At 44.8% G+C, this 20,761-nt stretch overlaps 2 protein-coding genes across 9 annotated transcripts in view; both read right to left on the bottom strand.

Annotated features, from left to right (window-relative positions):
• LOC127575252 (flagellum-associated coiled-coil domain-containing protein 1-like) overlaps nucleotides 1–495 on the bottom strand; it is a 41,466-nt gene extending 40,971 nt beyond the window's left edge. For 2 of the 3 annotated variants that reach the window (XM_052024977.1, XM_052024993.1), the window contains exon 1: nucleotides 422–495. The gene's annotated coding sequence lies outside the window, so the exon portion shown is untranslated. Of the gene's footprint in view, nucleotides 1–307 lie in introns of all 3 variants that reach the window. The other variant, XM_052024985.1, reaches the window with a different exon arrangement.
• A 2,423-nt stretch (nucleotides 496–2,918) lies between these two features.
• The window catches only part of LOC127571287 (trafficking kinesin-binding protein 2-like), a 101,780-nt gene continuing 83,937 nt past the window's right edge, over nucleotides 2,919–20,761 (bottom strand). For 5 of the 6 annotated variants that reach the window (XM_052017580.1, XM_052017567.1, XM_052017575.1 and 2 more), the window contains 3 exons: nucleotides 14,300–14,596; nucleotides 12,943–13,042; nucleotides 6,449–8,258 (listed from right to left, as the gene is read on the bottom strand). In XM_052017580.1, the coding sequence (XP_051873540.1) occupies nucleotides 7,565–8,258; nucleotides 12,943–13,042; nucleotides 14,300–14,596 (1,091 nt within the window). In that variant the 3' untranslated portion in view covers nucleotides 6,449–7,564. Of the gene's footprint in view, nucleotides 8,259–12,942; nucleotides 13,043–14,299; nucleotides 14,597–20,761 lie in introns of all 6 variants that reach the window. The other variant, XM_052017595.1, reaches the window with a different exon arrangement.

The following is a 20,761-nucleotide window of genomic DNA, read 5'->3' as shown; positions in this document are numbered from 1 at the left end:
TGGCTCGTTACATTGTGTGTGCCTGCCTTTCTGTGGAATGGCCTCCTACATTAAACGTGCCACATCAATGCAAACTGTTGTTGTAATTAGTCGGCTGGAGTGGGCCGGAGGATTAAGGGTCGCTCAGGTTTAGATGCCTGGAGCCAGTTCTTTCCTCCTTAAATCTCTGGTGATGGAAGGCGAGGGAACGTGCTTCATTTGGGTCCCTTTACGCGGGAGGGAGGCGTTCTCTTGCTGGGGCCGAGATCTCTCGAGTCAAATTTAGGCAACTCCCAGATTCCCTCCCATTAAATTGTTATTTTTATACCTGTTTATATTTGCGCGTTGCCTACTCGGTGGTTTGAAGTGCACGAAGGATCCCAGTGTGGGCTTGAGTCACTGCCCCGGGGGAACCGAGCGCCGAATGGAGAGGAACACTGACCTTGTTGGGGGGCGGGGGGAAAGAGGATCAGACGGACGGCGGCTGGACCGTCCCTCTCTCCAGCGCCATCGCACTAAGCCAGTCGCGGAGGGGGTTTGCTGTAGGTTCCCAACACAAGGGAGGAGGAGGTGGACTATGTGTTCAAAATGCAAGAACGGTTACCGGGGCGACTGTGGAATGCTTCCCGGACTTGGTAACCGGGGACCATGAAACAAAGAGGCAGACCTTGGCCAAGGGTCACAAAGACGTTGCACTGTTGCCCGCCTTCGTCAGAATGGGCTTCTGCCTGTTGCTAGGAGTCACCAAAGTCTTTCAACTTGCTTCAACCATTGAACTCTGAGGAGAATGCTTTCAACCGAGAGATTTCCAGCCCATGTACTGGTTCCATCCCGAGGGAACACTGGATGCACCGGGCTGTTATTGACAGTGTGTGTGTTCCCTGGCGCGAAGTCTGCATGGAGTCTCGATATTTACAGATCCTTCCTTGGATCTACTCAGATCACCAGGGCGGTTTGGGAACGGTTCTCCGCGCCACGGCTTTCCTGATCCATCACTGTCTGATCCGCAGGACATTTCGCACTAAGGCGGGGCTCGGAAATAGGCAACGGGCCATTCGCCGGGGGGAAAAACAACAACAACTCCCAAGTTTTCCGTTCAACGTTGCGAAGCGGTGATTGTTGGTTTGCTGGTGCACCGGGTTCCAGCCGGGTGGCTATCCACCGAGTCTTTCCCCCGACAATTGTGACTCCCTGCTTCAGGAGGCCGTGTAAATTGGCTTATTATTGTCGGGTGTAGAGATACAGTGAAAAAAAGTTTTACATATCATCCATAGAGATAATTTCATCACATCAGTGCATTGAGATAGTACATGGGGAAAGCACTAACAGAATGCAGAATAAAGTATCAGTTAGAGAAAGTGCAGTGCGGACAGACAAATAAGATGCAAGGCCATAACGAGATAGATTGTGGGGTCAAGAGTTCATCTTATCGGCAAGAGGTCCGTTCAAATAGGCTTATGACAGTGGGATAGAAGCTGTTTTTGAGCCTGGTGGTACCTGCTTTCAAGCTTTTGTATTTTCTGTCCGATGGGAGGGGGGAGGAAGAGAGAATGGCTGGGATGGGAGGGGTCTTTGATTATGTTGGCTGCTTTGCTGAGACATACCTACCATTGCCAGGCATCCAAAATGCCCCCCTCCCTTTAATGCCAATTCCAATGCCTATTTTATTCCCTCTGATCTGCGTGTAACACAATTATAGCTGGCGGGACACTATACTGCATCTACAGTTCTGTGTGGGACAGCTTGAGCAGCCAATCCTGTAACCATATCCCACTTTACATCATCAGCCTTCCCGCTTCCATCAGGTACAGAAAATGGAAAAGCAAGCTGACTGTGCTCTCGATCCAGGAATGAGAGAAACTGGCATCAATAGAACCCCCCCCCCCCATGGTTGAGTTTAAACTTCAGTATAATTTTTAAACAGGAAAACTGTGTCAAGGTACAAACTGACTGTTGAAAGTATCCTGACTGGTTGCATCATGGTCTGGTAGAGCAACTCCAACACACAAGTACACAAGAGGCTGCAGGGAGTAGTGGACACAGCCTTCCCTGCCACTGACAGCATCTACAATACGGCACTGCCTCAAGAAGGCAGCATCATGGATCCCCACTATCCTGGTCATGCCCTCTTCTCACTGCTACTTATTCTGTAGGAGGTACAGAATCCTGAAGTCCCACACCACCAGGTTCAGGAACAGCTACTTTCCTGCAACCATCAGGTTCTTGAAATGACCTACACAACCCTAATTACCTCAGCAATGGAACTCTATAGAGCACCTCTTGCACTACCTTGGACTTATCTCAGATTGTGTCTTTTTTTTGCACCATCTTGCTTTCACACAAGGTCTTTTTGTTCTTTTGACTTCACTGTCTTGTATAATTTATGTGCAAGTTATATTCTGTGTGTTGTCTGTACCTACATGCCTGTGATGCTGCTGCCAATTTTTCCACTGTACCTGTATCTCACCGTATTTGTGCACGTGACAATAAGCTTGACCCGACTTGACATGAAACGTCCAACAGCACAAGGACATCCCATCAGGAGACTTGATTGCTGGGGTCACCACTTGAAACTAATGTTGCCAGAAGAGCAATCTTGTTGTTGTGCTAAATAATTGGCTGAGGATTGTTGCACAGGATTATATGGAGTCTACAAGCCACAAACAAGCTTCCCCTTCGGACGAACTGGGCTGTGTCATGTCTATGCTTTAATTGCAAGAACATCAGTTGCAGTGCCATCCTGCTACTCCACACATGAAGGATGTATTGAGAAATGGTATATCTTCCCCCATGCAACCCAGCTTCACTGTAACAGGGTGACTCAGGGACACCGGACTGTGACCACCCTGTGTGTGACTTGACAACCCAACCAGTGTGTGCCTCTGAGTGCAACCGGTTCTAAGCGCACTGGTCAAAAGTTCAGAAGGCAAAAGTTAAATTTAAAAAAAACATTTATTTATGAATTGCTCAGAAATACCATGTATTTTTGCAGTTACATTAATTATTACAATAAATATCAAATATTGCGTAACAAATGACAAACTTGGTGAAAACAACTGCATTTGTTCTTCTCAGGGTAGTTCTGGAAGGTAAACCAAAAGGCATCAACTACATCGGCCGGGTGGCAAGTAGTTCAATCTCCTGACCACTGCCACAAGTAAACATAGGAGGACCATGCCACATATCAAGTAGAGCAACTGTGTGCAGTAGCTAGTAAAACTATTCACCCACTGGACTAAATATATCTTTCCTCCTACAAAAAATAGTGCAAGAATTTCCCAGAGACGTTCCACGGAAATGCAACCAAGCCATTGGCGGGGGATTGCACAGACTCAGCAAGGACTAGCCACTAATTCTGTGCGTTGCCAGGACCCACCCAAGACCTAACCACTCCTGGGCTGTGGTCAGGCAGGGCTTGCTGTTAGGGCAACCCAAGAGCCACACAATTAGAACATCAGCCTAAACTTCACCCTGCTTTAAAATTAATATTTAATATAAACAAAACATGCAAGCCAAGTAGAAGCAACAACAGATACTAACTAAACTGAGTGGGTTTCCAATGAATCCTCCTCTAAAACCAGAGAGCTCTGAAAGCAGACAGCGAAGAAATGACACGTTCTTACCCAGTGACAAGGCAGCGGAACGTGGGCTGATTCAAGGTTAGATCCTCAAATACACTGTCCAAACAAAAATACACTCCCACGTTTCTCACGCAGGACGGATTTAAATGGTCAATTTACATTCCTAAACAATATTTCGATTAAACAAGAAAGCAATCTCACTGATCCCCACACAGTTTGAGAATTGCTCAGATATATACAAACCTTGGTAACTTGAAGCAGCATGGATTTCGATTACTGGCCAATTAGAGTTCATTATCCCTTAGCTTTGAACGAATTTATCTTTTACACACTCAATTCATCACCTGGTTAACTAGCAAGCAAGAAAGCACACCGAGACTTCTAAAGAGACTCTTGGAAATGCAATGATGCACATAGCTGGGACACAGTCATCCATTACAGCCCCTGCTATCTTGATTGCCACATTTTTCCCCGAAAGTCTAATGGAAACTAGGCACAATGTATAATGCTGCTGCAAGTCCAGTTTGGCTAACACTTCCATACATCCACCATCCCAGCGAGCCACTAAGGTCACAGCTGGTCCACTGCACCTTCAAGAGAGTGGTCAGAGATTGCTTCAGTCAGAACACTTAGCAGAGAGAACAGGAATCCCCTCCGCTGAGTGTGAGGGCAATAGGCACCTCATCCTTCCAACAGCTGCCTCTCTCTCCCCTTCTAACCTACCCTCAGATAACTGTTTATCCAGAGTGGGCTCTGGATTCACAGGCTGGACAAGGTGTTTATACTCAGTAGAGAATGAAACTGTGCCAGGTTTGGTCACTTTTGCTGTACCAGTTTGTGGAAGAAAGTGAATGTAATTCCCTTTTTAAATAGACACAAATCCACAAGAACATGTACATAGATAGCTGAAATATAACTCACCTCAGAATGTAGGGGTTTTAGTACTGGAATCAAACCCTGTTTACACAGAATGAAGGAGCATGTACAAAGTCCGATTAGATAGTAAATTTGGGTTCTATCTATCCTAATGTGGAGTCTGGTGTTCCTCTGCTCTCAGGATATGATCAGCAGTCTCTGGAATGGGGTTTCCAAAGGACTTCTTCACTGATCATTGTAATTGCTCAAGTTTCAATAATAGCAAGTTTCATCTCTGTGTCCTTCACAAATGTATAATGGCAGATGGCCCAGGGTTTCTGGGCTTGTGCCAGACCTGACCAACTGTAGGTATTGGGCGGAATGCATTCCTGATCAGAGTTTAGTGGATTAACCTCTCCTTCACTAAATAAACAAGCTTATTATGCACCTGGAAACTAAATATCAAATCATAAGAACTGAAAGAGTTTCACATTTCCAAATAAAGATTTTAAAGCTTATTCTGCAAATTTTGTTTTAGATTGCCTTAGATTCTTCTACTTTACAATTAGTTTTTGTTTTAGAATTACAAATAGGCCCTTTTTTTTTAAAAAAAAAGTGCATTTTTTCTTTAAAAGTGCAAAACCATGCCTGAGGTGAAGATTAGTGCGATTTTGCCACTTTGGCTCTGAGCTGGCAGGAACCTAGCAGCGTGACATGTAACCCGTGTACTCTAAAGACATGACAGCTTGCAGAGCTTTTAAAGACATGTCAGCTTCTGAGGACTGCTGTCAGCCCAAGATATTTTCCCATTATGCCTATATTTCTATCCCAGGGTCATCTTGAAATGAAGTTTGGAACTAACTATATTCTGCCCACAACACTCTGAAAGATGCCTTTGTTTCAGAAAGGGTACTGCTGAACTTTAAATTCATGGCTTTGCAAGTAACAGTAAACATACACAAAATACAACTAAATTGAAAACAAAAGGTATGCTTGTGTAGGGTGGTCAACCCTCCAGGATCGTCGTGGTGACTTCCGTGGAATTGAATGTCAACCTCCAGGTCATCAAAGAGGAGCATTAAAAATGATTCTTAATTTCTCCAAACCCTCATTTTTTTGGTATTTAAAAATATGGAAATGGGAAAATATTTGATTGTTACAGAATTTAGTGATTCTTGACTGCCAATGTCTACTTGTTTCCTGATTGGGATGGGAAGATGCGAGGGTGGACGACCAAAGGCTGGAGCATGGGAGCAGAGTGGATAGAGTCACGTGATGAACCTCCTGGAGGATTCTGTCCAATCAGAATTGGCAACTCCAAAACTTGGGGTAGACAAGATTCACCAAACTCATAGCATGACAAGTGCTTAGATCAGAGGTTCTAGATTGTAGAATGGCAAACAAATATGACAATGATTTTTTTTAAAAGAAAGAATCAATGTGTATAGAAATAAATAAAATATCAATCTATACTATGCCATTGATAACTTCAAAAATCTGCGGTCTTGACATTAGAGACCATTAAACCAGGCACCACATTTGGATTGGTAGATTTGTTTGCACTGTCTTTCACTTCATTCCACAACATTGAATGAAAAACCATGCTGTTTGGCTGTGGTGAATTCCCCATCTGTATTTTCTAGATTTCCTTGTCAATTCCTGTCCCTTCGTGCTACACCTCAAACAGCCAACCGGTGGGATCTTTAGCTCCACCAAGCAATCCCTTGTTTTTCTACTCTGGCTAACCCTTCCACAACCCAAAGGGGCGGTGGAAGGGGGAGGTTCAAAAAAGAAGTTAACCAAACATTGCCAACTCAAATTCTACCCCTACAGACCGTGATTCCACCTGTGGTTTCTGAAGGCCAAAATAAGTCAAAACTAAATTCAGCCAGTTATAGCTTTAGATTAGTACATAGAGCAAAAAAATGCACATCTTATAGCTTATATGAAGTAGTAATATGATAGTATTGAAGCACCAGTTCCAAAAACCTGCCCTCCCCACCCCACCCCCCCCCAACCCTATCACCCACAACCTGTTCAATATCACCGTTAAATACACATGGATTTAAATTGAATGCACTTCAGTCTCTCTTGTCAAGGCATCTTGCGTGGGGTTAGGTTGTGTATCATGTGGTTTCATGTGCATGGATAGCAATCCCAGGGAGTCACCAATTTCATAGTCAAGAACACATAATGCTTTTGATCAGTACAGCCCTTCAATTCTGACATATTGTGGTGGGTTTTTAAATTGACTGCATTCATGTCAAAATTGATTATGCCAAACCCAAAGGGGCAAATAATCCTACTTTTGTGCTAAAAAGTGAAGAGTCTGATTAAACAGTGTTCTAAAAAGCCCAAACAGAATTTAATTAGGGTAATGTGATGGTTAAAGCACAATGATATTACCTGGTGAATTGGCTTTAGAAGGAAAATAATTTACATGTGTGTTCAAACTGATATAGGAAAACAGGGTATAATGTGAATACTTCAAAAATGTTCAGAAATATTTGGACTTTAAAAAAAAGCATGTGTGTTGAAAAGGTGGTGAGGCAGTGCAAGCATTGAATAATAGGCAAATACAGCAAGGCTTGTTTTGGGGCTGCCGGGGTCTTAGAGTACTGAATCATAAACAAAGGGTAGCACTGCTAGTGGTTACTCTAGTGCTTAGTCCAGATAAAACATTTAGGGGTGTGCTTTAATGCTTTGTTCTGTGCTTTGCTGTCAAAGGACAGAAGCAGACCGCATGGTAATTCCCAAGGGCAAGAGTTGAGGAACAGTGGTGAACCTGTACTCTTGTTCATTAGTGTCAAGCTGCAGGTCCAGCCCTTGTACAAATGCCTCGTTTTCATTACTATCTTTACCAACCCTTAAAATGTTCAAATATTTTCCATGTCACCTCTCTTCTGCCTTCATTTCATCACTAATCAGTTCCCTTTACTTACCCTCTCATTTCTAAATCATTTCATCTTTTCAACAGCTCAATTTCCTTTGTTCACTTGCGCTTACCACCTTCAGACTTTCAAGAGTTTCTCGACAACAAAAAAAACAAACCCTGCCTTCCTGTTAAAACCACTCAGGGCTGGGTTGGGGTTGAGGAACAAGGGTTGGAGGGTTGGGAGGTGGGGAAGAGGGAATGGAATTCAGATGGGTCACTTGTCTGCAGATAAAACCAAATTGGTTTCAGTCTTCTCATTGAAGGTGCCCATCTTTGGTATAGGCCTGCCAAGTCCGCCAAGCACACTGGGGAGACTCTGGTTCCGCCTCAAGACCCCTAGCAGGCTGCTACCAGTCCCCATGAACATTGCTGATTCCTGTCGGTGCTTCTTAGCCTTTCCTTCTTGGCTGTCGTCATCCTCTGGGATGTTCTGTGGGGTGACAGCCTGGGCAATTCCCATTCTTTGCAATTTTTTGACCAGGTTCAGACCGGTAGGACCAGAATCAGCACAGCCCCGACCAGGCTTCAGGCAGTAGACTTCGTGGAGCAGCGTCTCTGCAGGGCGTGAAGCAAGGAAGTTATCGATGGCTCCCCGTGTGTCAAAGGGCAATGGTGACAGGCACGGGGAGTGGGAGGGAGAGTTTGGTGGGGTACGGGGTATAGGTAACATCTTGGGGGCAACCGCGGGTGGGGTTTTCAACAGAGCACAACGATAAACTCCAGCGGAGATCCCACGATCTTGCAAGAGCTTTGTTAAGCTGCTGGTGCTGCTCAGAGTAGTAGTCGACTCCCTCCTCTTTGTGAAGGATTCATCAATGCTTGGCCGGCAAGAAGCTATAGGGGTGCTTGGACTGGAGATCACGTTCACAGATGAACCCCCTGTATTTGGCACTGGAGCATACCTGACACTAAAACAAAGAACAGGGTGATAAACCGAACTTGCTTTCATCGTCAAATGCCTTGTAAAACTATTTTACTTAAACCACCCACTAGAATATCTGTATGACACTGTCATCTGCAGTCACTAAAGGAACACAAGTTGTAGTATCAGGGCATTCCACGAAATGCATTCTGAATATCTGGGCTTTGATGGCAAGGCCAGCATTCATTGCCCAAGAAAAGGCAATGGTGGGCCCCACCTTGAACTGCTGCAGTCTTAGTGGTGGAACTCTGACCCAGTGACAAAGCAAGAAAGGTGATATGTTTCCAAGTCAAAACATATCCTACATCAAAGAGAACTTGGAAGCAGTACTGTAATCTATATTTGTTGCCACGGGTGAGAGATGCTGTAAAAAAAATAAAGCCTTGGTGAGTTGTTGCATTACGACTTGTAAATGGTACACATTGGCTATGGTACCTCTATGGTAGAGGGAGTGATTGTTTGGAGAAAAGCATTGGTTCCAAGCAAATGACTTGTTCTGTCTTGGATGATCATGGTTAACAAAATACCTGCTTCTCCAAGATAATTTCTTGCTGATTTTCTTTTGGGAAAAAAAAATCATCACACGTAAATGAACGTCAAATTACATTGATTGCTGCTTTGCAAAAAGACTGCTCATAAAAGATATAAATTAAAAAAAGCATTTGACGGCAGAGGATGTAATTGCTCTGATTAGAGCAGAGAAAGTTAATGTATTCAAAATGTTTACAATAATTAAGGAGAAACTGCTTCCACCAGTGATTTATAACCAAATGATTCAGACTTAAAGCAACTGGCAAAGGCCAGTTTATTATGCAGAGAACAATTATGATCTGTATTGCACCAGCTGAAAGGATGGTAGGAACAGATGGTGGTGGCATCCGTCAGTCTCGTGAGACCATGGATCTGCACAAGGAGAGTCTTACTTCAGTTGGTAGTGGTAGAGCAGCATCTGTTGTGACTGTAGAGGCCTACACGGGAGTGACAGTCTCAGCTGCAGCGACTGCAATTGAAGGCGCTGTCCTCCTGTGATGCTTTGGTGCTGTTTTTCCGGTGAGTGTGCTTTTCTTCAGCAGCTAGCCTCAACTTCTCTTCTCCTCGTTTCAGACCTCTGTGTAGTTCCAGCCTCCAGCGAGAGCGATTGCTTGCAATTTCTTCCCACCTCTCGACGTTCATGTTCAGTGACCTCATATCTCTCTTACAGACATCTTTGAAGCAAAGATGGGGCCATCCTTGCGCTCTCTTGCCAGAGGCCAACTCCCCATACAGCAGGTCTTTCGGGATCCTCCCGTCTGGCATGTGATGTATGTGGCCCAGCCAGTGGAGACGACATTGAAGCAGGGTGAAGAGACTGGGTATCTGAGAGCAGGTCAGGACCTCGTTGTTGGTGACTGTCAGTCCACTTGATGTCCAGGATGCGTCTCAGGCTATGAGGGTGGAAGGCATTAAGACGCCGCTCCTGTCTGGAGTAGGGGCTCCAGATCTCGCTGCCGTAAAGCAGCGTGCTGAGGACGCAGGCCCTGTAGACTGCAACCTTGGTGCGTGTTGTCAGCTTTCTGTTCTCCCAGACTCGCTTTGCCAACCTGGCGAATGTTGAGGCTGCTTGTCTGATCCGTCTGTTGATCTCGGAGTCCAGGGAGAGACTGTCCGTGATGGTGGAACCAAGGTATGTGAACTCGTGGACTACCTCCAGCTTGTAATTGTTGATGGTCAACCTAAAGTCCTGGCACGCTCTTGAGAAGCTGTCCATGAGGCTTTGCAGTTGTTCTTCAGAGTGTGTTGCCAGTGCCACGTCTTCTGCAAACAACACATCCCTGATGAGTACTTCACGAACCTTGGTTTTCGCCCTTAGCCGGGACAGACTAAACAGCCTCCCGTCCAATCTGGTGTGGAGGTAGACACCATCTGTTGATGTTCCAAAGGCGTGCTTCAGCATGACTGCGAAGAAGATGCCGAACAGGGTGGGGGCAAGCACACAGCCCTGCTGCACACCACTGCGGATGTTGAAGGCCTCTGAAGAAGAGCCGTCAAACAGAACCAAGCCTTTCATGTCTGTGTGGAATGACTGAACTATCCTGAGGAGCCTTGAGGGACAACCAATCCTGGTGAGGATTCTAAACAGGCCGTTTCTGCTCACAAGGTCGAAGGCCTTCGTGAGGTCAATGAAGGCAACGTAGAGCGGTTGTCTTTGCTCTCTGCATTTCTCTTGTAGCTGTCGAAGGGAGATCATGTCAATTGTAGAGCGTTCTGACCTGAAGCCACACTGAGATTCGGGATATACCCTTTCGGCGATTTTCTGCAGTCTGTTCAGGACCACACGGGCGAAAACTTTCCCAACAATGCTCAGCAAAGAGATCCCCCTGTAGTCGTTACAGTCACTTCTGTCCCCTTTGTTCTTATATAGGGTGACAATGTTGCAGTGTCTCATGTCCTGCGGCACTGCTCCCTCGTTCCAGCACTGGCAGAGTAGTTCGTGCAGGTGGTTTAGTAGGACACCCTTTGCGCAGTTGATGGCCTCTGGTGGAATGCCATCCAATCCAGGTGCCTTCCCAGTAGGCAGGCTGTCGATGGCTTTACTCAGCTCTTCGGCAGTCAGCAATGCATCCAGTTCCTCCATGATAGGGAGGCATTCCACGGCATCTAGTGCGCTGTCCGAGATGCTGTTTCCCTGGAGTAGAGTTCGGAGTAATGCTCCACCCATCTCTCCGTGTGCTTGCCTTTGTCTTTGATAGTCTCACCTGTTTTGGTTTTCAGTGGTACTGACTTGCTCTGGGTTGGACCGATGGCTTTCTTGATCCCCTCGTACATTCCACGGATATTGCCTGTGTCAAATGATAACTGGATGCTTTCGCAGAGTTGTAGCCAGTAGTCATTTGCACAGCGTCTGGCTGTTTTCTGAGCCCTGCTTCTTGCTGTTCTTAGCACTTGCATTGTTGCCTGGGTGGGGTGGTGTTTGTGCTCTAGTAGTGCAACACGCTTTGCCTCAATGACAGTGGTGAGCTTACTTCGAACCAGTCCTGTGTTTTGCCCCGTTTCTTCCCGAAGGCCTTGAGTGCAGTGCTGTGGATAGTGTTCCTGAGAGATTCCCATCTCTGCAGAGCATCCCCTTCTGGTGGGTCTGCAAGGAGAGCATCCTCCAGTGATTTGATGAACTCCGCCGCTTTCTCTGGGTGTTGGGTCTTACTAGCGTCAATGCGCTGCTTTCCTGGAGGCTTGGTCTAGTGCATCTTCTTTGACTGAAGTCTGATCTTACAGCAAACCCGAGAGTGGTCCATGTCGCAGTCGGCACTCTGAAAGGAGCGAGTCATGAGCACGTTTCTCAGGTGGTGGCGTCTTGTGATGATCAGGTCTAGCTGATGCCAATGTTTCGAGCGGGGATGGCTCCAAGACACTTTATGCTGAGCTTTGGTCTAGAAGTAGGTGTTAGTGACACACAATTTGTGGAGCATGCAAAGCTTGAGCAGTCGTTGCCCGTTATCGTTCATGTTGCCAAACCCATACCGCCCCAGGCAGCTTGGCCAGGAGTCAGGGTCGGCACCCACTCTGGCGTTGAAGTCGCCAAGTAGCAGCAACTGTTCCTGACTTGGGATTTCCTGTATTGTCATTGAGAGCTGATCATAGAACTCGTCCTTCGCATCTTGTGTAGAGTAGAGGGTTGGGGCATAGACGCTGACAAGGTTGACAGGCCCTTCGGATGTGTGGAGTCGTAGTGAGAAAATCCGCTCCGTCCCTTTCTCGCTAGGCTCCACCATCTTCAGCAGCGAGTTCTTCACTGCAAAGCTGACACCATGCTCTCTGGTCTCATCTGAGCCCTTGCCCTGCCAGAAGAAGGTATAGTCTCTCTCACGCTGGGTTCCCGATCCTGTGAGATGTGTCTCTTGGAGCGTTGCGATGTCCACTTGGAGTCTCAGCAGTTTGTTGTTAATCACTGCTGTCTTGCGTGAGTCGCTGATCTCCCGAAGGTCACGTGACATACCAGTGGTCGTGGTCCATACATTCCAGCATCCTAGTCTGAGTGCTGGCTTCTTTTTTTGTCTTCTTGTTGTGCCTGGTGCAGTGTTTGCAGTCCGCAGTTCGGGATACTTGTATCCCTAAGTCCCACGCACCCAGTGGAGTGGGCTGACCGTGGCGGGACAGCACCTAATTGGCTGGGGGCTGCCCAGCTTAAGGTGGGCGGTAGCTGTCCAGTGAGACACAATGGTCTCTCCCTCTGTCAAAAGCAACCCCTGGCGCCTTGCTCTACGCCAATCGAGCGCAGGCTTATAACCGGTAGTCTGCTGCTTTCCGTGTTGTGCCGTCGCAGTGAGGCAACGCTGGAGTGTCCTCTCCAGGGCGCAGGCCTGGGCAAGTTTGTATGGAAGACCGGCAGTTGCCGGTTGGTAGAAACAAATTCAACAGTAACCTTCCAATAGAATGGGACATGTATTTTAACAATAAACAAATGGTAGGGTATAGGGTAACAACAGGTTATGGGATTAATGGGGAGTAATTCTTCCAAAGAGCCAGCACAGGCACAGTGGATGGAGTCAGTGGCATAATTTTATAAACACAGTTCAGGTAATGTTTCCCCTTTTTGTTCACAGTGACAAGAATATAATACATGAAAACAAAACAGGGGTTGTTGGAAGCAACTGTTCCATAAGAAAACAACACAATGCAGACTAATACCTCACCTTGTTGAGACTTGAACAATGTCGGTGGGATGAAGGATTCTGCAGGTGGTGAAGGTGTAAGTTGAGTTGGTCTGTGACAGACATTTGCCTGGATTCCGCACTACAAACAAACAGTGAGAGAGAAAGATAATTTTGCAGGTTAACAACAGTACCAAATTCAGACAAACAGTTTGAGGATTTTGTTACCCATTTATCCATTCTGACCTTCCTTCTGTACACAGTCTGAAAGTGCTGTAAGCAGCCACAAGTATGGGTTAGTTAGGTCAGCCCAGACTGTATAATTGGTTTCTTTCTTCCTGAAGGAAGTTAATAGATAATGCTGGAAACACTCAGCATCCACAGAGTGGGACACAGTGTCAGTGCCCCAGGATGATGGTCCCGCACCATGAAAGGTCACTAGATAAAAACAGCAACAAGATGACGCTCACCAGCTACCACCTGACCTACTGTGCTACCCATACCCTACTGAGCTATCCTTGAGCTTATAGGGTTGGGCTTCTTTGGAACAGTTGAGGCTAAAAACAGATCAGAAACAAAAATAGAAAATGCTGGAAACACTCACGTTGGACAGCATACTGTATATAGACAGAGAGAACCTGTTAGTTTTAAGTTGCAGAGTGGGTGGGGGTGGATAGGATAAGGGAACATCACCAATAGGGTGAGGCCAAGGTTGTTGTGGGGATAAGCTGTTGATGAGGCTATCTGGTTGAAAGGTTAATTCGAGGACTTAGGCAGAGAGAAGCTTATCTTGCTTATCTCAAGCTTATCTTGAGTTACAACAGTGCAGGAGACTACAGAAAGATAGGTCACAGTGGATGGAAAATTAAAGTGACAGGCAATTGGAAGCTCAGAGTCACCCCTGTGTACTGATGGCTGGTGCTCTAAAATATGATCACCCAACCTGCATTTACTTTTTCCAATACAGAGAAGATCCCATTATGAGCTGTGCATTAGATTAGAAGTGCAAGTGAATTGCTGCTCCAACTTGAAGAACTCATTGGATCCCTGGATGGTGGGAAAGGACAAGTGCTGCATCTCCTACGGTTGTATGGATAAGTGCTGTAGGACAGGGAGTGGTTGGAGGAGAAGAGCGAGCAGATCAGGAAGGTATGAAGGGAACAAACAAAAGATTAGAGTGGGGGTGGGCTAGTGAATTAGAGTGAAATCTAGCAAAACCTTTGTAAATTTCTCATTTTTTTGAATATGATTTCAAGTCATTTTTTGGTGGGGGGGGGGGGGGAATGTAATTTTAAATTGATTGTGGCCGTTACTGTCCCATGCAAGTCATAAGGATAATTTGCTCAGGGCTTCTCATTGTGCCTGATCATTAATCCACCTATTCTACAGAAAAACTCACCAGCTGTTGAGTCGTGAGTCGAGAGGCTATTTATTGGCAGAAAAATATCTGGTGGTAGCTCCTTCCCTTCAGAAGACTCTTTCTCCTGCTGCTTCTCTTTCTTATCCTCGGGGGTGGAAGTGTGCTGAACTTTGAATGTGATTCCTTCCTCACTGTCCTCCTCCAGATCAGAGAGGTGGTAGACGCTATCTTCTGGAAGTAGCTCAAAGCCTTTAGTGAGGACCCCAGGCCGTGGGTCTAAAATTGTGCCCAGGTTAGGCTGCGCCAACTGTTGCCACTGATGGAGAGTCATTGAACCTACCAAGTGCAAGATAACAATAGAAAAATCAAGAATCTGTAACTAGATTCAATGATGAGAAAAATGCACCAAGGTCAAGTCCCATTTGGTTATATAGATATGGTTTTATACTGTTTGTAATAACTTCAGAAGGTGACTAGATTAAATGTTGTGTTTGATGAAAGGAATAATATTCAACTACTGACATTACTTAAATCAGATGGATCCAACCAAACATGTTTTTTCACATCAGGTACATGTCAAAAATTGCATCACATTCATTCATAACTGATTGAAATGTTGAGATGACTCTTTGTAGAGTAATTAATATTCTATATTATACATCATTTACTTTTATACAGATTTTCATATCTGCATTAGATATTATGGCACCAAATGCTGCACTGTGGTAATCTTGACACTCACCGCATTTGACATGAACTGCATCAGACACCAAGAATAGCACTTCATCGATCAGACACTAGAACATACATGGGATGGTGCAGCTTGTACTGAGAAAAGTGGCACTTGAATGCATTATATTCATATAATTTGCAAGTATTTTATACTTTTTTAAATATATTACAGCCTCCCTGGAATCCAGTGAGTTCAACAATTTCAGAGAAATGCCACTTAGACATCCATGGACACCCATCTTTTGTTTCTTGTACCGTTAACACACACACGCAGGCCTCCTACCATTATCTCTTTTGTTATTCAATCTCTTCTGCCAACACTGACTTGTCCTTTCGTTCTTTCCTCTTCCCCCCACACCCCCACCCCATCACACATTTTTCCAGCATCACCAACTGGTTTATGAACTCTAACCTTCACCACACACATTTGAACTGAAACTTAAAATCTGTTTCTGTAGCTAATTCTAGTCTGACTTAATCATTTCCAGCATTTTGTTTTTAGGTCAGGTGTCCAGTATCTGCAGTAATTTGCTTTTGTACCACCTTAAACCTAGAGTCATACAGCATAGAAACATGCACTTTGGCCTACCATGTTCATTTCAACCAGCTGGTACCCATCTATACCAATCTCATTTACCAGCACTTGGTCTGTAGCCTTCTATGCCTTGGAGATTCAAGTGCTCAACTTGATGCATTCGAGTGTTGAGAATTTCTGTCTCCACCACCTACTCAGGTAGTGCATTCCAGATTCTAACCACACTTTGGGAGAAAAACTCTTCCTCAGATCCCTTCAAAACCTACTGTCCCTTATCTTAAGCAACGCCCTCTGGCTTCAGACACCTCTGCTCTGGGGGAGAAAAGATATAGAGTTATATACCACGAAATAGGTCTTTAAATTCTAATTATCTATCCTATTTATGCCTCTTGTACATATCTCAATCAGGTCCCTCCTCAGCCTCCTCTATTCTGAGGAAGTCAAACCCAGCCTTTATCCAGTCTCTCCTCATAAGGCACCATGCCGTCAATCTCCTCTGCACCCTCTCCACGGTCCAATCATTTTCTTCCTATAGTGTGGCAAACAGAACTGCAAACATTATCCAGCTGTGGCCAAACCAATGTTTTCTAAGTTATACCACAGCTTCCACACTCTTATATTCTATCACCTGGCTAATGAATGTAGTTTCTGTATGTCTTCTTCACCACCTCATCTACCTGTGCTGCCACCTCCAGTGTTCCATGGGCTTGTACACGTGCTGTTCTTCAATACTCCCTAGAACCCTACCATTCATTATATATTAGCCTCCTTTCTTTATTAGTCCTCTGAAAGTGCATCACCTCACCTTTACCAGGATTCAATTCCATCTGCCATTGCTCTGTCCATCTTACCAATTCATTAAGATCATTCAATAGCCAAATACTATCCTTCTCACTTTTAATACCACCACCAATTTTCATGTCATCTGTAATTTACTAACCGTACCTTCTGCATTCACAAGTGGATTGTTAATGCATATAATGAATAATAAGAAACTCAGCACCAATCTCTGACACATGCTGGTCATAAGCTTCCAAACACCAAAACAACCCTCTGCCTCTTATTACCAAGTGAATTTTAGATCCAATTGACAACTTGCCTTGGATCCCATGGGCTCTAACCTTTGGGACCAATCTCCCATGTATCTGTGGAGATTTCATCAACTGCCCTGCCCTCATCAATATATTTTGCTACCTCTTACAAAAAATATACAAAAATATACAAAAAAAAAATTCAGTCAGATTGGATAGACAGGATTTATCCCTAACAAAGCCATGCAAACTATCTTTGGCTAATGGAGACACAAGAGAGAGTGCAGATGCTGGAATATGGGGCAAGAAAACAAACCGCTGAGTCAAGCAGCATCGGTGGAGGCAAAGGAATAGTCTACGTTTCAGGTCGAGATCCTGCATCAGCCTGTCTCACCCCTCCTCATACTATATACTGGCTTTCTTCCCTCTACACCTCAATCCTGATGCAGGGTCTTGGCCTGATATGTCAACTATCCCTTTGCCTTCACAAATGCTGCTTGACTTGTCAAGTTCCTCCAGAAGTTTGGGTTTTTTTTGCTATCTTTGACTAATCCCTATCTTGCCAAGTGTAGATTATACCTGCCCCTCAATGTTTTCCAATAACTTCCCTACCATTGACATCAGACTCACTGGCCGGTGATTTCCTAAATTACCCTGTCAGTCTTCTTGATTAAAGGCACCAAACCAACTAAGACAGAAAAATTCATACTGAAGTTGAGACCTTTGAAGTATGCATCATCTCTTTAAAGTAAGATATCTTTATTAGTCACACGTACATCGAAACACAAAGTGAAATGCGTAGAGTGTTCTGGGGGCAGCCCACAAGTGTCACCACGCTTCCGGCACCAACATAGCGTGCCCATAACTTCCTAACTCGTACGTCTTTAGGATGTGGGAGGAAACCAGAGCACCTGAAGGAAACCCAAGCAGACACGGAGAACGTACAAACTCCTTACAAACAGTGGCTGAAATCGAACCCAGGTCACTGGTGCTGTAATAGCGTTACGCTAACCGCTACACTACCGTGCTTACAGGAGTGGTCAATCTGCAGCTGGTGAGCTCTGTTATAACTCAGAGGTTCATTGCATGTAGTTCACCAACTATGGTGATCTAATTATGTAACTTAGTAAGAAAATTAACAGAACTTGAGTTGTTCTGTTGTCATTCACCAAGCTAAAGCTACAACACAGAAGTACATGCTTGCTAAACAGCAACAACAGCATGGAATAGAGAGAGCCAAGAGATCTCACAACTAATGGATCAAGTCAAAGCTCTGCAGTCCTGCCACATCGAGTGGGCAATTAAACAGCTAATGGAAGGTGCCCATCCCCAATGATGGTGGGGCCCAGTACATGTGTGTCAAAGACAAAGCCAAATCTTTCACAGCTATGTTCAGCCAAAAGTGTCGAGTGGATGATCCATCTTGTCTTCTCCATCACAGAAGTCACTTGTCAGCCAAGATGCAGCAAAGGCAGTGGGACCAGAAGGTATTCCAGCTGAAACATGCAAAGCCTGCATTCCAGAGGTAGGGGCGCCTCCATCCAAGCTGCTCCAGCACAGATCCAACACTGGCATCTACTCACTGTAGAAAATTTCCCAGGTATGCCTTGTTTACAAATCCAGTCTGGCCAACTACTGTCCAATCAGCCTACTCTTAATCATCAAGGTAACACACAGTGTCATCAAGTATAAAACGGCAAGATGTTATCGGGGTATGAAATGGCAATTACTCAGCAATAACATGGTCACTGATGTGCAGTTTGGATTTCATTAGGGCCAATCAGCTTTAGGCCTCATCAAAGCCTTGCTCCTGACAAAAACTAGAGCATGGTGAGAGTGACTGGCCTTGATATCAGGCAGCTTTTTGACAGAGTATGACAAACAGTTTTACTAGAGATCCTTATTGTCAAAGGACATCTAACACTCCGACAACTGGAATCATATCCTGCACAAAGGAAGACTTTTATAGTTGTTGGAGGTCAATCATCCCACCCTCAGGGCAATGTCCTTGACCGAACCACCTTCAGTTTCTTCACCAATGAGCTTCCTCGCATCATAAGGTCAGAAGTAGGGGCAAGCACTGATGATTGCACAATGTTCAATTCCATTTACAACTCCTCAGCAAACAAATCAGTCTGTGCCTGCATACAGAAAAACCTAGACAACATTTAGGCATGGGCTGACAGGTGGCATGTAACATTTGTACCATGTGTACCATGTCCAACAAGACATGGGTCTAACCATCTGCCCTTGACTTTCAACGGCATCACCATTGCCGAGTCCCAAGACTAAACACATACCAAGGGTCACAAACTTGAGCAACCACATAAATACAGTGGTTGCAAGTCAGAGGTTGGCTATGATGAGCGACTTGTGTCCTGGCCTCATAAAACCTTTCTACCATTTACAAGGTACAAATCTAGAGGGTAATTGAATACTTTCCACTTGCTTTGATATGTACAACTCCAGCAATACGAGGTTCATCATCATCTAGGGCAAAGCAGCTGCTTTACTGGTACTTCATCCACAACTGGCACACAATGACTGTAGTGTATACCATCTACAAAATGCACTAGTTACTCATCTAGACTACTCCAGCAGCTTCTCCCAAACTCACTGTCTCTACTCCTTCAAGTCCTACACAATCTTGATTTGGAACTCACTGTTCCTTCATTTAAATTGCGTTTAATTCCTTGCACTCCCTCCCCAACAGCATCATGGGAGTAGGTTCACCAGAGGACTGCAATGGTTCAAGGTGTTGTCTCAAGGGCAGTTGGGGATGGGCAATAAATACTGGCCTTGCCAGCATTACCATGATTTTAAAACATGAATTTAAAAAGTCTATATCCTGAATGAGAATTTATTGAGAACATTATACAAATGGCTGCAATTTTAGATCTAGGTTAAACAAGTGATTTTAAAAATAGTATAGACTAACTTACACAGTTAAATTAATATAGTTTGCTGTATGCAATAGGTTTCATTTGTTATTTATGTCCTTTTACTTAGTACAATCAGTAACCAATTTTCAATAGCAGGAATTCTTATACTTTTAAAGGGTTAAGTGCTTTAAAAACAAACATTCATATGTAACGAGGCTCGATTTAATTGAATTATGAAAAATCAACACATACACAATAGGAAAGAGCTTTTTCTTTAAAGAACTAGGACTGAGAATTGACCTAATGGAGACGGCATTTAAAATTAGGAAGGGAAATGACAAGGTAGAGAAAATTATGCTTCTGCCTACAAAGGCATATAAAACTAAAAGATGCAAATCACAAATGAAGCCATGAAGTAATTCAGGAGAAATGTCTTGGAAATCAGATTGCATTTGACACAACATTTTGGGGGTTGTGAAGGGAGTGTGGAGTAGAGAGTGAGGATTGTTAATACCATCCTTATTGTTTTGGAGACCGTGCCAAGGAGCCACCTTGTTGAACCATTGCAGTTTTTCTGTTCTCCCTTGATGCTGAAGGGTAGGGAGGTCCAGTGTTTATACCCACTGATGATGAATAAGTGTCAATACAGTTCAAGTCAGGATGGTAAGTTACTTGGAAGGGAACACATAGTTGGTGATGTTCCTGTACATCTGTTGCCTTCCTCCTTAGTGACGCAGGCTGGGGTTTGGGGAAGAACTGTTGGAATAGCTGAGGTCAGTAACTGCAATGTATATTGTAGATGTACACAGCGCAGCCACAGTACACCTTGTGGCAAAGGGAGTGAATGCTCAAGAAGGTGGATGGGTAGCAGTTAAGTGGACTGCTTTCTCTCGAATGGAGTTAAGCTTCTTGAATTTTGCTAGAGCTGCACAGAGCCAAGGCAACCAAGTGCAGTTTCCCCATCACATTCCTGACCTGTGTTTTGTGTAGTGTTCTGGGGGCAGTCCGCAAGTGTCGTCACACTTCTGGCACCAACATAGCATGCCCACAACTTCCTAACCCATACGTCTTTGGAATGTGGGAGGAAACCAGAGCACCTGGAGGAAACCCATGTAGATACGGGGAGAACATACAGACTCCTTACAGGCAGTGGCCAGAATTGAACCCGGACCGCTCGCGCTGCATGTCCTGGTCCAACCATGTAGGTGCCACAGCCAAGAAAGCTCACCAGTGCCTCTACTTCTTCAGGAGGCTAAAGAAATTTGGCATGTCCCCTTTGACCATCACCAATTTTTATTGATGCACCATAAAAAGCATCCCG

This window comes from Pristis pectinata, chromosome 1 (assembly GCF_009764475.1).
Source record: "Pristis pectinata isolate sPriPec2 chromosome 1, sPriPec2.1.pri, whole genome shotgun sequence".
In the NCBI taxonomy this organism is placed as follows: Eukaryota; Metazoa; Chordata; class Chondrichthyes; order Rhinopristiformes; family Pristidae; genus Pristis; species Pristis pectinata.
Note: the sequence above shows the minus strand (reverse complement) of the source record. Positions and strands in the feature narration are given on the sequence as shown.